The sequence below is a fragment of the Synchiropus splendidus genome, chromosome 5, assembly GCF_027744825.2.
Source record: "Synchiropus splendidus isolate RoL2022-P1 chromosome 5, RoL_Sspl_1.0, whole genome shotgun sequence".
NCBI lineage: Eukaryota > Metazoa > Chordata > Actinopteri > Syngnathiformes > Callionymidae > Synchiropus > Synchiropus splendidus.
In genome coordinates this window covers 14,489,806-14,504,180 of record NC_071338.1, presented here as the reverse complement: position 1 = coordinate 14,504,180, position 14,375 = coordinate 14,489,806, and the positions used below count along the sequence as shown (strand labels likewise).

The 14,375-nt window shown below is 40.7% G+C and overlaps 2 protein-coding genes across 3 annotated transcripts; one reads left to right on the top strand and one right to left on the bottom strand.

Annotated features, from left to right (window-relative positions):
• Positions 1 to 459: 459 nt before the first annotated feature.
• Positions 460 to 3,891, bottom strand: LOC128758887 (guanylyl cyclase-activating protein 2-like). The gene is made up of 4 exons (XM_053865348.1): positions 3,564 to 3,891; positions 3,332 to 3,481; positions 2,603 to 2,708; positions 460 to 2,538 (listed from the first exon to the last, which is right to left on the bottom strand). The coding sequence occupies exons 1-4, from the start codon at positions 3,759 to 3,761 to the stop codon at positions 2,411 to 2,413; spliced, it is 582 nt and encodes a 193-aa protein (XP_053721323.1). The 5' UTR covers positions 3,762 to 3,891; the 3' UTR covers positions 460 to 2,410.
• A 3,506-nt stretch (positions 3,892 to 7,397) lies between these two features.
• LOC128758772 (sorting nexin-1-like) lies at positions 7,398 to 14,252 on the top strand. 2 transcript variants are annotated; one of them, XM_053865096.1, is made up of 15 exons: positions 7,398 to 7,539; positions 8,463 to 8,598; positions 8,666 to 8,796; positions 9,136 to 9,202; positions 9,324 to 9,367; positions 9,432 to 9,573; positions 9,647 to 9,725; positions 9,904 to 9,979; positions 10,174 to 10,287; positions 10,537 to 10,630; positions 10,717 to 10,922; positions 11,492 to 11,635; positions 12,131 to 12,211; positions 12,358 to 12,429; positions 12,513 to 14,252. In XM_053865096.1, exons 1-15 carry the CDS (start codon positions 7,414 to 7,416, stop codon positions 12,561 to 12,563), a joined length of 1,563 nt encoding a protein of 520 aa, XP_053721071.1. In that variant the 5' UTR covers positions 7,398 to 7,413; the 3' UTR covers positions 12,564 to 14,252. The 2 variants fall into 2 exon arrangements, with proteins under 2 accessions (XP_053721071.1, XP_053721072.1); XM_053865097.1 differs by having other exon boundaries at positions 7,398 to 7,533; positions 12,513 to 14,251.
• The last annotated feature ends 123 nt before the right edge of the window (positions 14,253 to 14,375 follow it).

The window sequence follows — 14,375 nt, the reverse complement described above, 5'->3', positions numbered from 1 at the left end:
TTGAATTAATAGCAGGTGTGAAGATGATCTGTTGTTGAATGCGCAATTCTTGAATCCTGGGCGTTTGAAACGCGTTTATGGTCAGGGTGTGAGCGCTGTCGCTGTGCGTCTTTGGTTTGTCTAGGTAAAGCAATTTTAGTGAGCATTCATGGTGTTTTACAAAGGATACCTGGGGGTATTATTGGGCCGAGTCTAAAAAGCTTTGAGAGGACCACAAAGATTACTTCCGGTTGGTTCCACACCTCTTGAACACAAAAGTTTAATTCTTTACTGTGTTCTTAAAACTTGATCAATTATATTTACATCAGACACAGATGAAATGATTGACTCATTGTGGAATAATTGACAATGATTTATCTAGATAGGAAATGTAAAACTAAACATGCCTGCAGTGACCTGACCCCAGTCATTAAGAGAGCTCAAACGGTGAAGAAAAGTCATGACTTGGTAAGAGGCTTAAGAGTTTATTGTGTCAAGCAAAGAAACCAACGGTGAAAAGCTCTATTCGTAAGTACTGTATCACAATACAATTCTTGCAAAATAAAAAAAAGACAACTTCAAGGTTCATACTGAAACAGCCATCCCCAAAACTACTTGTTTACGTGTGCTCTTCTCGGAAATGCTCAGTCCATGGCATTTTCGTTTTATCAAGGTCACTACTGTTAACTACTGTTTTCTGGGCCAGCTAGAGAGGGAACCGGATTTGCACCAGCTCCCCATTCACACCACAGCACACACAAATACGTCTATGTCAAGTCAACAATTATCCCTGGGTTTTTCTTTCAACCATCAGATGAACAATTGAAATTACAACAGAAATCTAAATTACCACTCAACAAAAATATAAATGCACAAAGAAAATCTTAGTTATTGTAGTTATTGTCATGTAACAATAGAATAACTGTCCAAAAAAATAACTTTATCGATATAGTGGCTTTAATTTGCGAGCATTAGCATCAATTTCAAAAGAATAGCCCTGGAGTAATGGCAGTAAACGCTTGTCCACCATTTGCGATACACCAGCGACGCTTGGACATCAACTAGTTGTCCCATTCCTCCCCATAACGGCCGCTCTGAGGACCTAGAACCCGCTGGGGGACATGCTTATCCAGATCATCCCAACGGTGTTTGATAGGTGACAGGTCTGATGCGTACAGCGCCAGTTGAGGACAGGAATACCCTCGGGTTCAAGGAAGTCCCTGCATATTCTGTCAATGTGTGGACAGGCATTATCTTGTTGTAAGGTCAGATGATGGGGTTCAACAAAGAGCATGAAGATTGGTCACAGGATTTCATCTCAGTAACGTTGCCATCAAGGAAATCCAGACATACACACTGTCCAGAGCAAATGCCTGCCCACACCATCACACTAGCGCCACCATGATGCATCCATCGTAGAACATTGGCATCATCGTGTCGCTCACCAACATGGAGACTACCATCAGCAGCAAGGTACAGCTGAAACCGAGACCTGTCACTGAACAGCACAGTCTTCCAGCATGAAAGTGTCCAGCACACAATGGATCCTGGCCCAATCTCTTCAACCCAACAATCAGCAAGTCAATGACACGGCCCCTCGATATCTGTGGCATATTGTCAAGTGACAAAAGTCCACATTTTGGTGTGCCCTCTTACTGACCAGACCACAAGGAGTCTGTGGTGGTTTCTGGTTACCCATAGCACTCTGCCATACTCCAAGACTCTCGTGAGTTCAAATATTCCCTCTGAGATTGTAGTAAATAGGAATGGTCAAGCGACACTGGACTACTTGGTTTGAGCAAAACAAATTTTCAGGAATCTGAGCAAAAGTTATGACATTCTATTTTGGTTCACAGATTCAACTTGTTACCGTTCTGGTTCCTTTCATCTCACAGATATACAAACTATGTGAAAGATTTACATGTGCTACATGAATGGATCAATATAATGCATTCTTGGTGGGTTTACTTTATGATTTGACATTAATTAGCTTTTTACTCTGTTATTTCAGAGGATATTTGTACCCCATAGAAAATTAAGAAATATCAGAGAGAGAAAAATATTTGTAATTAATGATGAGTTCATAACATCAACAATGGGTTTCTTCTTATTTCATTGAAACAGGAGTAGCGGGTTGTCGGGTTTCAGGTGTTGCTGAAACTGGGTTTTGACTGGCGCTGATGAAGGTGAAACTCTATTATACATGTTTTCATGCAATACATATTTTAGTTATGGTTAATCTTGCAAATAATCTTTTAGTGGCTGAGTGCTGAGACTCTGAGACTCATACAGGCACAAAACATCTTTGAATTGGCTGAAAACAACAAGGTTTCATTAGCGGTTCAACAGGAATACCGAGTCAACCACACAGATTTAAAATCTTTAAGGGAATGGGTGTGTTAAAGAGTCTTTAGCCAAGAAGGCCACCGGTTTAGAAGTGAGCACTTTTCCTCCTCTGCTCCAGCACCCACATTGCAGGATTCATGTCCAACTTCAACATGTTCAGCACCCAGGGATCTTGCTGCGCTCCCCGAATGAACTCCTCCATGTTAATAGTGCCTGCATGGAAATAGTGTTAACCCCTGTGTTGTTGATAAAACGATTCAAATAGATAGATACTGACCATCTCCGTCGCTATCCACAGCCTGGAATATGCGATCCACCGTTTCATCCACTGTGGACTGCAAATTCACATCGCTGTTGGAGCCAGCTTTTATCCGATAGATACTCTATATAGGAAGAACGTGAAAGAGAAGTGTTAGCGGAGTCATCAATTGAAGGTCAACGCTCATCGCGCTATGTCAACGTACGTATGACAAAAGCAGGACATCATGAAATGCAGTGTTAAATTAGTGGGTCAAGCTAGCGGAGAGATTTAGGTTACATGTAATGACACCACACTACGTACACCGGAAAAGCTAATATTAGCACTAAAAAGTTTATGCTAAGCAAAAGGAAAACAAAATCCTATGTTGAATACAGTAACGCTAATAGTACAGAAAACAACACTGTTCTGTTTTTTTGTGCCAAGGAACTAAACAGAACAGAAACTGTGGGTCAAATTGACATTTGAGGCAAATTGAAGCTTGACACTAATCACTTGATCAACGACAGATCCTTAACTGGAGGGATTTGTTATCTACACAAACACACACAGACAGACACACACACACAGATAAGGATTACAGCCAAAACTGTGAGCAACCTTTGTTATCATCAACAACACAAACAAGAACTCATTACTGCGTCATATATCGGCACATTTAGTTACAGTGCCAAATGATATTTTCAATTACATTTTAGATCAATGTGTGAAGGTGTTTTATTTTATTTTTGCATAACGGTTTCTTACTGTGATAATTGAGCGAAGCTCTGACCGGTCCACATATCCGTTGTTGTCTTTGTCGTACACTTTAAACGACCACCGCAATTTATGCTCCAGGTCTCCTCTGAAGACGAGATTCAGCGCCGCCACAAACTCAAGAAAATCTATGGTATTGTCCTGAAAGTTAAGGGATGTATGTCAGTAAATTTCACCACCAGTTAGACACCGTAGCCGCGGAAGATTTGGCGTAAACTCTCACCCCATTGGTGTCAAAAGCACGAAACATGCACTCGGCATAGTCGGAAGCTTCGCCAGTAGTTTCGACGCCGAAGAATCGCTTGAATTCATGAAGGAACAGAAGACCACTTGGACACTCAGTGACAAACCTCCTGTACATATCCTGGAGAGCCTTGATGTCTATCTGCTCAGCATTCTCGGTCTGCTGTGCCTGTCCCATTGTGACGGAGTTCTTCAGCTCATCGTCCTACAAAAGTGGATCCACTATTCTGAATCTGCAACTGGCATTTATTTCCTTCGAGTTTGTGTCTTGTCTCAAGGAATCTTAAAGCAGAGTGTGTGTATGCTGGTGGCAGGTGATTAGTGAGGCCTTGGGGATTACTGTGTGGGTTTTAAGCTACCTATTACGTCGGTGGGGTTTCCTTGGACCTGAACAGATCAGGGTTTAGGGTCAGGGCTAGGTATAGTTGAGGGGTTGGGCTGTTTCAGGTGTTTTAAATAAAGAAGCAACACCAGTCAATAAGTGGCATCCAGACATATGCATTTTACATTTTAAGTTTTTGCTATTATTATCTGACCTATATTTCCATACAAATAATTAAATTGAATAATGTTACCCAATAGGTGGGGGACATCTCTGACAGGCTTCCAGTCTATTGCTGCGTACACATGAGGAGATGTTCTTCACAAACACACACACACGCTCGTATCTCTTTAATTGACATAATGCTTTCTCCAGCCTCTCACCCTTACCCTAACAATCCAATACAAATAGCTATCCTTAACCAGGACTCTGAACCAAATTTAAGCCCTATATATATATTTATATATATACACACAGTGGTACCTCGGTTCTCGACCACAATCTGTTCCAGACGTCCGTTCGAGAAGCGACTTGTTCGAAATCTGAATCGATTTTTCCCATTACAATGAATGGAAAAAGAAATAATGCGTTCCAAGCCTTAAAACAGGCTTTTGTAGGAGTGAATGTAGAGTGTCTGCTGCAGGTGTACTGTTTGTCTATGTGTGTGGCCGCTGCATGTGGGAGGGGTTGCCGAGTGAGTGACGTCTCTCCAGAAGTGAAGAGGTGCCCGGTGCGTGTCCAGCTCTGAATGTGCGCTTCTGTGCAGTTTGGCTGTGACAAAGTCATAAACCAAGTAACGCTCTGTCCCAGACTCGCCTCATCCCTGTCCCAGCTCCAGCCCACAACAGGACATCAAACCCTGGAGTGCGCACTCCAGCCTCAGAACCAGAACCAGAACTCTGAACCAAACTTACACCCAATTATAAGGCCCAGTTATTTTGAAGTCTTCATCCTCAAATGGAGATTTAACCAGGGGTACAGCCAAATGTCTGCACAATATGGATACACAGGTGTTTTGCCAAGAATTGGTCCCCACAAAGTAGAATAGACAAGCCCCCATTACCTCCCCACACACGTTTGTATTTCTGCCTCTGTGGGGACCACTTATTGCCTTAATGCCTTCCCCAGCTTCACATCCTAAACTTAACCAATCATAACAAATGGCAACAATAACAAATGCACAAGGACTCTCAACTAAACGTATATAATTGGTGGGGTCCGGCCAAACAGTCCCCCAAAAAACAAAATCCTGCACCCACTACGGCCCTTTGTCAAACAGTTTGCCCACAACTGCTCTGTATGCTCTTGAATTTTGGGAGGATGTTGGAGTGCTCAGGAAATGGATTGGTTAACTGGCAAACTTCACACAGTAGGAACTACGAAAGTACAGAGTCAAGACTCTAAGTGTTGTTTTTTGCAATGAGCAATAAGTGGCTTTAGACACTCTCGGATGATTTGGAATTGATATCTCAATCTCTTTTGATTAGATTGTGGTCACCAGATGGATTAGCCAACAGACTAATCCTACTGGGACATGCATAGAGGCTCAGTTGGCGAGTTTAATCCAAGGCTATTTTAAAGGATGACATCCCCAAAAGAGTTGAGCAAAGTTGGTATGGAGATGGAAGTGTAGAGATTCTTCACAAATATCGTGTATGACTATCCTTACACAAAACAGCTGGATAACCAAGTGGTCAGTTTGCTCGAGCGAGATGCTGAGCTCAGTGAGCAGCTTTGTTATGAGGGTCTTCACCAGCCATAGGCAAGTTGCAGGAAGTGATTTTCTGGGTCTGGATTTTGGACAAAGTACGTTGAGTCTGATAATATTTGTGCTTGGAATTTGGAGTACTTGCACCTGAATAATTACATGAAAAACAAAATTGCATGCTGAAACACTGATGATTGTTGGAAATGATGGACTCCAGAACGCAGTTCTCATAGTGTGGAGGTTTAACAAAGACTGTCACCAGAGGAATGCGAACAGACCTCAGGCAAATTTCAGGTCGGCACATGATACAGGATTATCATCCTAAGAATTGTCAACAGGAACCAACAGGGACCACCGGTCTGTAGCCCGGCCACGTGTTGCCAACCCCATGCCATTGAGATATTGTTAGACGGCATACAGTGTTAGGGATCTACCTTTCTGACTCCACCACAGTTGTCCAACGAAGACATGGTTTGATCAGTGATTCTCCCATCCAACACGTCTCCATGTTGCTGGATTACATTGTCGACGCCCTCATGCTGGGCCCATCCTGGCTGATAGGCATTATAAAGTATGACACTGATGGACAAAACACTGACCTTGCGTCTTGTTCACCGCTGATTCATGTTTTCAGTTGTGAAATGCTGACATATGCCTTACTGTCTGTTGTCAACAGGGTGAACATTATGATCAGGACTGTGTAGTGTACAGTATACAGACAGCTGGGATGGTGGCACCATTACAATGAGGCGAGGCATCAGTTACTGTCACAGAACCACAGCAGAGAGAATGTCCTTGATGTCAACATTCTTCAGATCAGTGCTGTTCTCTTCGTTCAGCAGCATCAAGACACATATCAGCTAAACAATGCTCGAACGCACACTGCATGTGGTTTTACATACAACATGTTTTGCAAACAACATCCATCTGCTGTCATGGACTTTATCACCTGCCCACAACCGTGGGGAAATGCAGTGGGGACAACTGCCATAAAGCAATAGTGGAAAGGAGTGCCCCTGCACATTATTCAGAGTCTTATTTGTCCAATGAGGAGACCTCGCACGGCTTTTACTACTGCCAATGGTTGTCCTGTACACTACTGATTTTCCATTTAGACCACATTTGGTCTAAATTTGCCTTTGGGATGCCACACCTGTTCAGGTGGTGCTTTAATATGTTTGACATTTAACCCAGTAACAGACTTTTATTTTGCTTCGCTTGATCAATGCAAACTATAAATTCAGTATAGTCTGTGAGAATATTTTCATCTTGTTTAGTATCTTGCATTGTCCACTGAATCACCGCAACAGTTGGAGCTCGAACAGCAGTTTCATGTTATTAGAGGTAAAAATCTTACTTTTATTCATTCAATGACTGTTCCTCCTTAGACTTTTCTATTAGAACACTTTAATATATTTGACCTTATATATTTTTTTTTTTGGAAAATACAGTAATAATCATCAATATCAATGAGCAGTAGAAAACGGAAAAGTTATTATTTTTCTTATCTCTACTACAATTGGACAAGTCAGTTATCAATTGCTCGATGATTCAGATAAAAACGTATCTATCTTGAGCGTGGATTCAAGTCTTAAGGGCATCAGGCCAGTGCCTGGGGGGGAAACCTGTAACGTGTCGACCAAAGCGGGATTTAAACCGAGAACCCCATGTAGCTGCTGCAGACTCTGACTAATGCAATACCAGATGCCGACCAACAGATGCCGCCATCACTACCTCTCTCCAGCATAGATCTTCTTCTCGGCTTCCCTTGTGACGTCAGGGATTTTAACAACACGGAAGATGGCGGCTAGTGCTGATCGGAATCCTCCTCCGTTCCCCGAGGCAGATGAGCCAGAGGCGGGACTGCTCGGCCCAACGGACGCAGACAGTGACGAGGGGGAGGACATCTTCGTCAATACGGTAACGGTCGGTCATCTCCAGAACTCCATTGTGGTGGTTTACAAGCCTGGCTTTTTGGGTTGACCTGGTTTCCACTGGTCTCAAAGTGAGGCATCCAGAAACTCTGAGTTTTGGGCGAATCATTTTCTCGTGTATGTAAGAAGCACTGACGTGTGTATCTGTATGAATAGATATTTAGGTTTACTCTTTTGGCGACCTTCTGGTTGTGTCTCGTGCACACTTGCTGCATGTCAAATGTCATGACCGCCACGGACCCTCAACCCATCCTCTCACTCACTACACTAGTTTCGCATACTGCCTTGAAGGAAAGGCTTCCTTTAGTGATAACATCACGTAGAAGGGAGATATGATCTTATCAGTCCAGAATTGTGGGGATTTCAGTTTACTATCCGAAATCTTAATCCACATTTCATTGACAGCTGCATATGTGTTAATCAGAAACATTTGCTTTTAAACGTGTTGGAATGGGAGCTGTAAAGAATTACATAGAATTTATGTCATTCATTCACCGTTTTTTTAAGCTTTGGCAGACGATAGCATGAACCGGTCACGGGTTCATTGCAGAGCACATTTCACACACCCTCCCACACACAGACTCCTGCAGTCAAATATGAAATGAAAATGAGAAAGTGGAAGAGGGTATGGATATAAGATATTTATGAGAGGCCTCTTGTATTTGCCTCCTCTCTTATATACAATTGAACATAGCAAAAGGTTTAACTGACATTGAGCTCAATGATTGATCAGCTTTCAGTTTGATTTCAGTTGTCACATGTTTTCTTTACACTGTGTGTCTATTCTTGAATTACATTGTTACAAGCAAAATGCACTGACTGAATGACTTCTGTGCCAAGATTTAGATGTTCAGAGTTTTTTTTAAGTTCCTTGTCATTAGTAAGTGCCATTTTGTGTTTTCTGTCGAACCATAGAGAAACCCACCATCCATGATGTCTCAGGTTGAACGTACAGGTCAAGACCCCCCTGACCTGTTTAGTGAGGAGGCCACCACCACTACACCAGCTAAATCCAATGGTGTTCAGTCCGATGATGATGATTTGTTTGCTGGTAAGAATCTTTCTGCTTTTACTTTGTGATCCCGAAAGACTCTGATCATAAGTCCTTTCTTCAACAGAGGCAAGTGCAGAGTTGAGCACAGAGAATCTCAACACTTCTTCACGGAAGGAAGTATCTGCTTCCTCAGGTCCGCGTTCTGTAGCCTCTTTTGTCCAGAGTCCTGTTGCGACCACCACCTCGTTGGAGCAGGTAGAGCTTAAAAAAGTCTTGTGAGACAATGGCTGGTAGCAATGTAATAAACTCTTTATAATACACATTTACTTGACATGTACTTGGCATTGGCATTGACATTGTCATTTTATGATGCTTGTTTGGTTTTCTGGAAGAAATGACACAAGTTTAAATTATATTGTTATTTGAGTCGCTGTAAATAAAAAAAAATCACCTTTGGAATGACTGCAAATTGGCAAGAATACTGTTCATGCATTTGAAATTGTAGCATGACACCCGCAAAAAAAATTATCAGAGGTTGACGGGTACAATACAGATAAAATTGTTGTTTATTTTCATCCTGTATCTGCTTTCCAGTTAGAGGAAGAAGAAGACAAGGATAAGTTCGATGTGGACGTTGCCGTGACCAACCCAGAGAAAGTTGGTCAGTCCGTTTAGTCATTTCCCAGTCCATGAGTTTTGTTGCTGCTCTGATTTACCAGACTCAAGATTTTAGTGTTTTACTGTATAGTCACGTAGCATCAATACTATTTTTTTGTTTCTAGGTGATGGGATGAATGCGTACGTGGCTTACAAAGTGTCTACTAGGGTGAGAACTTTTTATATTTTCTAGTTCTTGATGACGCCCAATAACATTCTGTCTCCACCTACAGACTTCCCTTGCCATGTTCAAGAATAAGACCTTCTCTGTCAGGAGACGTTTCAGTGACTTCTTGGGTCTCTATGAGAAGCTCTCAGTCAAACAGTCGCTCCACGGCTGCATCATTCCATTGCCACCAGAGAAAAGTGTTGTAGGTGTGTGGGACTGTTTTATGTTCATCCTTCTTTTTTGTTCGCCATCACATTTACGTTTGCTTGCCGTTGGCAGGTATGACCAAAGTTAAAGTGGGTATGGACGATCCATCCTCAGTAGAGTTTGTGGAGAGAAGGAGAGCAGCTCTGGAGAGGTAAGAGACCAGCTGTTGTTGTGATGCTCTGTGACATTTAACATGTGACATTCTGCCGCTTGTTTATTTTAACTGTGTCTTACTATTGTTGACTCCTTTCAATATTAAATTTGCATCAGTGAGTTTGCTTGGGTGAAAGTAAATCTGAACTTGATGTACATCGTTGAATGTTTTGTAGGTACCTTCAGAGAGTGGTGTCTCATCCTGTTCTGTTACAAGATCCGGATGTCAGAGACTTTTTGGAGAGAGAAGAGGTATGCATTTAAATCTACACAATCACACTCCAGGTCAGCAATAGACGCTTTTATAGAACAGGAGGATGTGATTCTCACTTGCATGTGTTGCTTCATATAATATTAGCGGCCAACTGGTCTAACCGGGTTGCACAAATTGTATTGTTAGAACTTGCATATTATCGAGAAATAATTGTCGTCTTCTCTTTTTTCAGTTGCCACGTGCCGTGAACACACAAGCGCTAAGCGGAGCAGGCTTTCTCAAAATGATTACAAAGGCTTCAGACGCTGTCAACAAAATGACGATTAAGATGAATGAGTCTGATACAGTAAGGAATTTTTAAAAAAGCTTTTAATTTATATTTGTTTTTAAGGATACACAACAAAAAACTGCAAAATGGAGATTGTTTTGCAAAGCGAAATGTATAGCCTTTTGTCATTTTAATGTTATTATGCAATGAAATATGAACTGAATGCTGATGGAATTGGATTTTCCTTATTATCAACACACTGTTGTAGAAAGATTACCTTACATCATTTGTATATTTGCCTAAATACTAAATCTGTTTCTCTCTCAGTGGTTTGAGGACAAATACCAGGAGGTGGAAAACGAGGAGCAGCAGCTGAGGAAGCTGCATGCTGTCGTTGATTCTCTTGTGAATCACAGAAAGGGTGAGCTGCATTTTTGTCATTCACTTGTAAATCTTTTGTAAGAGGATACTGACTGCACGTCTTTTTGTCGCCGCCTCTCACTCCAGAGTTGTGTGGGAACACTGCAATTTTTGCAAAAAGCATGGCAATGTTGGGCAACTCTGAGGACAACACGGCACTTTCCAGGGCCCTGTCCCAGCTGGCAGAGGTGGAGGACAAAATGGAGCAGCTTCACCAAGAGCAAGCAGCCAGTGACTTCTTCATATTCGCTGAGGTGCTAGCTGACTACATCCGTTTGCTTGGTGCTGTGCGGGTAAGAACTAAACAAAAATCAGTTGTTATAAATATGTAACATGGCATAATAATCTGATTTTTATTTTAGCAATTCAGTCAGCCAGTGGGATTAGATTGGTATGATGGGTCTTTTGTTTTTGTTTTGTTGATGTTCATCGTTTTGATTTCATTTTGAGTGTTGAATAATGTTACGTAATATATCAAAAATCGTATTAATAAATATCGACATATTCTATCCAGTCACATGCCAGAGCATCATGGAAGTTGCAGTTGTTTTGCTGGAGTGAAATACTAACATATATTACAATGAATAAACTACTTTATATTACGATGAATAAACTACTTACTACTTCTCATATGTGCATTAGCAGCATACTAGCCAGTAATTCGTCATAATAAAGTACGGATTTGTGTGTTGTTAAACCTAACTATGTTTTGCCTGGGAATGGCCACTGAAAGTTCACTCTAAACAACACCTTAATTACCGATTATTAACAGTAAATAAGCAAGGAATTAGCTTATGATTAGTTGATGTGTTCTCTCGACCTAAAGTGTTTTATATATATATTAACAATTAGTTATTCACAGGGGTGCTTTGACCAGCGGATCCGAGCATGGCAGCGATGGCAAGAGGCGCAGAGCACACTTCAGAAGAAAAGAGAGGCAGAGGCCAAACTGCTGTGGGCTAACAAACCAGATAAACTGCAGCAAGCCAAAGAGGAGATCACTGAGGTATCAGACGCCATATAACGTGTATCAGTTAAGCTGAATACAACATTCACTGAACACCGAAGACAATTGAACATTAGTTTTCAAGTCTGATTTAGTTTACTTTATTGTCCATTATTCCACATTACGTATAATTTAATACAATAGACTTTGCAAAATTCTATTCCTTATATGTAGTTGGGTCAGTAACCTGTCAAATAGTGCATATGAAATCTGCTCCTGTCCTAGATAGCTGTCACATTCACACTCAGACAAACACACCCCCGCTGTAATTTCGGTTATGAAAAGATCAAAATAAAAACATCATAGTCAAATCTTTTTATTAATTTAATGTTCTCAATTTTATTGGAATTTTCTTCTTAAGGCCTTGTAAACCAAGAAGTTTTTGAAAAGCTCATGCAATATCGTGTATGCGACATTAAACTTTACTGAACTACTTGTGTATGTATACTGCGTGTAAATACACATTGACATATTGGCTGTTTTATTTCTCTTTAGTGGGAGGCCAAAGTTACTCAATATGAAAGAGATTTTGACCGAATTGGAATGACCGTTCGCAAGGAGGTTCTCAGGTTTGAGGTCTGTCTTTTAATTCATACAGCATTTATAATATTAGATTAGAGATCCTTTGTTTGTGGCACAGTGGAGAAATTCGACATGTGCAAACCCACTGAAGGTCTGGCTCAGGATGAAAAGTTGTTTGCTGTTTTTTTTTTCCCCTCCAGAAAGAGAAAGCCAAGGACTTCAAAACCCAGATAATCAAGTATTTGGACTCCATGCTTCAGTCTCAGCAGCGGGTAATGATTGTAATTCCGATTTTTCCCACGCAGTTGTATTGATTTTCATTGCTTTTGACAAGTCATCTTCTATTTCATTTCAGCTGATCAAGTTCTGGGAAGCCTTTCTTCCTGAGGCAAAAGCAATAGTTTAGCCAAGACGAAGACTTTTAAGGACCTCGACTGCCTTGTTAAAACACTTTACCTCTTGACCATGAGCCGCAAGAGGGTCATTTTCAATACACAACAAAACTTCCATCCATGTTTATTTCCTCTAGTGTTTTTCTACATAGTGTTTACTAACGTTGTAAAATTATGATAATACCCAGCCTCGTTTGTACTTTTCTGCATAATACTTTGTTTTCAAAACTCAAAAATACGAGTTTGACAGTATTAACAAAGCCTGCTCTCAATTACAGATCTATTTAACGCACTTGTGTTACAGAGTCAGCATCAAGCCAGGTACTGACTAACAGCTATTTTGTTGTGACTTAGATTGTTGGAGAAATGTTAATCATTCCAATTTGCATCATTGCATCAGAGTGAATGTTTGGATGCACTTGAAAGAATTGATAGTTGAAGTGTTTGTATTTTTAATAACCACTACTGTTGAAATTAGGTCATTTATGAGTTTTTTTTTGCTCACAGACATGTTTGGTTCAAAGTACTGGTGAAGAACATAATAATAATATCAAAAATAAGCCACCCAGTTGAACTTTACTGGTATTTTCAATAAAAATGAATTTGTTATAAGCATGCTAAATAGAGTCATCATCCATAATAGTCTTAAGTGCTTATATTTTTGTGACTGAACCTGGGGTCCAATGGATGCAAATATACGATGCCTCAGAGATTGTTTACTTCACATGTAAAGTGACTTTTTTTATATTTTAGTACACAAGATGGCCTGGAACTCAAAATTTGAACCCTCTGAGGAATGTTCGATTTACGAATGCAAGACATTAAAGTTACATTGCTTCATATTTTCCTACTTCAGGTTAAGTGTAGCTTTTCTGTCATGTCATACTTACAAATATGCTTTATTTTTGTAAGTATCCTTCATTAGCTTACTCATTTTACTTGGTATTGAACACTGTTTGGTGCTCAGAAATAAATATGACTGGTTTAAATGTAGATGCTTATGTGTGTTTGTTTAGGTTTTTTTTTAACTTGAATTTGTTATTAGAGAATTTGTTTCCTTCATTTTGATGGTACCAAGCAAGAGTATTCATACTACTGCTTTCCTGTCCATTCAGTCCAAAACTCAAAGTTCATTATGCACTTCAGCCGGTCTCCATCCACCAGTGCTGTCGTACCAGATTGGAGATGTTAAAACACCTGCAATTGTATGTTTATGCAGATAGAAGAGGTGTTTATGTAAATACCTCAGGTACCATGTCTATCTGTTATCTTCCACTCTGAGGATGCACTGCAAAGGCAACAAACTCTGTAAAGTTATCCAGGTTTCGCTCTCACCTGAGGTCTCCACCTGGGAAATTCAAGCCAAGCCATGATATGTTCATTCTCCTGTGTGCTCTGGACCTCTCGGGCAGCCTCTTTAGAGGTGAACATGCCTTGTCTTCCTCACCACGGTCATCGCCAGATGTCACTGTAACTGGCTCTCCTTGGGCTCAGTTGCACTTTGACTTCTGCCTTTATCAGATCGCTTTGATTTTCATTACATCTCAAATACGTACTCCGTATCATGGTCCAAAAAAACGATGCAGAAATTGAAAGATAACTAAATAATGTGCAAATGTTTATTTGGATGGGGTGTGCCCAGTCATAGGTGGGTGACCCATCCACTTGTTGCTGTTAGACTCATTGGCCTCAGGATGCCAATAAAAGAATCAAGATGAAAGCAAAAGCAAGTGTGAAGCTTCATTTCCAATGCTTTTATCTTGCAATGGCGTGTTTGTTTTATTTAAAACATTAGATTGAATGCTGTATTTCACACCGCAACATTT

Bases quoted from the DNA above. Each gene is read 5' to 3' on its own strand.
- LOC128758887 (XM_053865348.1), bottom strand. From the start codon at position 3,761: ATGGGACAGGCACAGCAGACCGAGAATGCTGAGCAGATAGACATCAAG. The intron at 3,482-3,563 runs GTGAGAGTTTAC...CTTAACTTTCAG, and splicing joins GTGCTTTTGACACCAATGGG to GACAATACCATAGATTTTCT. The intron at 2,539-2,602 runs GTCAGTATCTAT...ATTTCCATGCAG, and splicing joins TGTGGATAGCGACGGAGATG to GCACTATTAACATGGAGGAG.
- LOC128758772 (XM_053865096.1), top strand. From the start codon at position 7,414: ATGGCGGCTAGTGCTGATCGGAATCCTCCTCCGTTCCCCGAGGCAGAT. The intron at 8,599-8,665 runs GTAAGAATCTTT...TTTCTTCAACAG, and splicing joins TGATGATGATTTGTTTGCTG to AGGCAAGTGCAGAGTTGAGC. The intron at 10,288-10,536 runs GTAAGGAATTTT...TTTCTCTCTCAG, and splicing joins AGATGAATGAGTCTGATACA to TGGTTTGAGGACAAATACCA.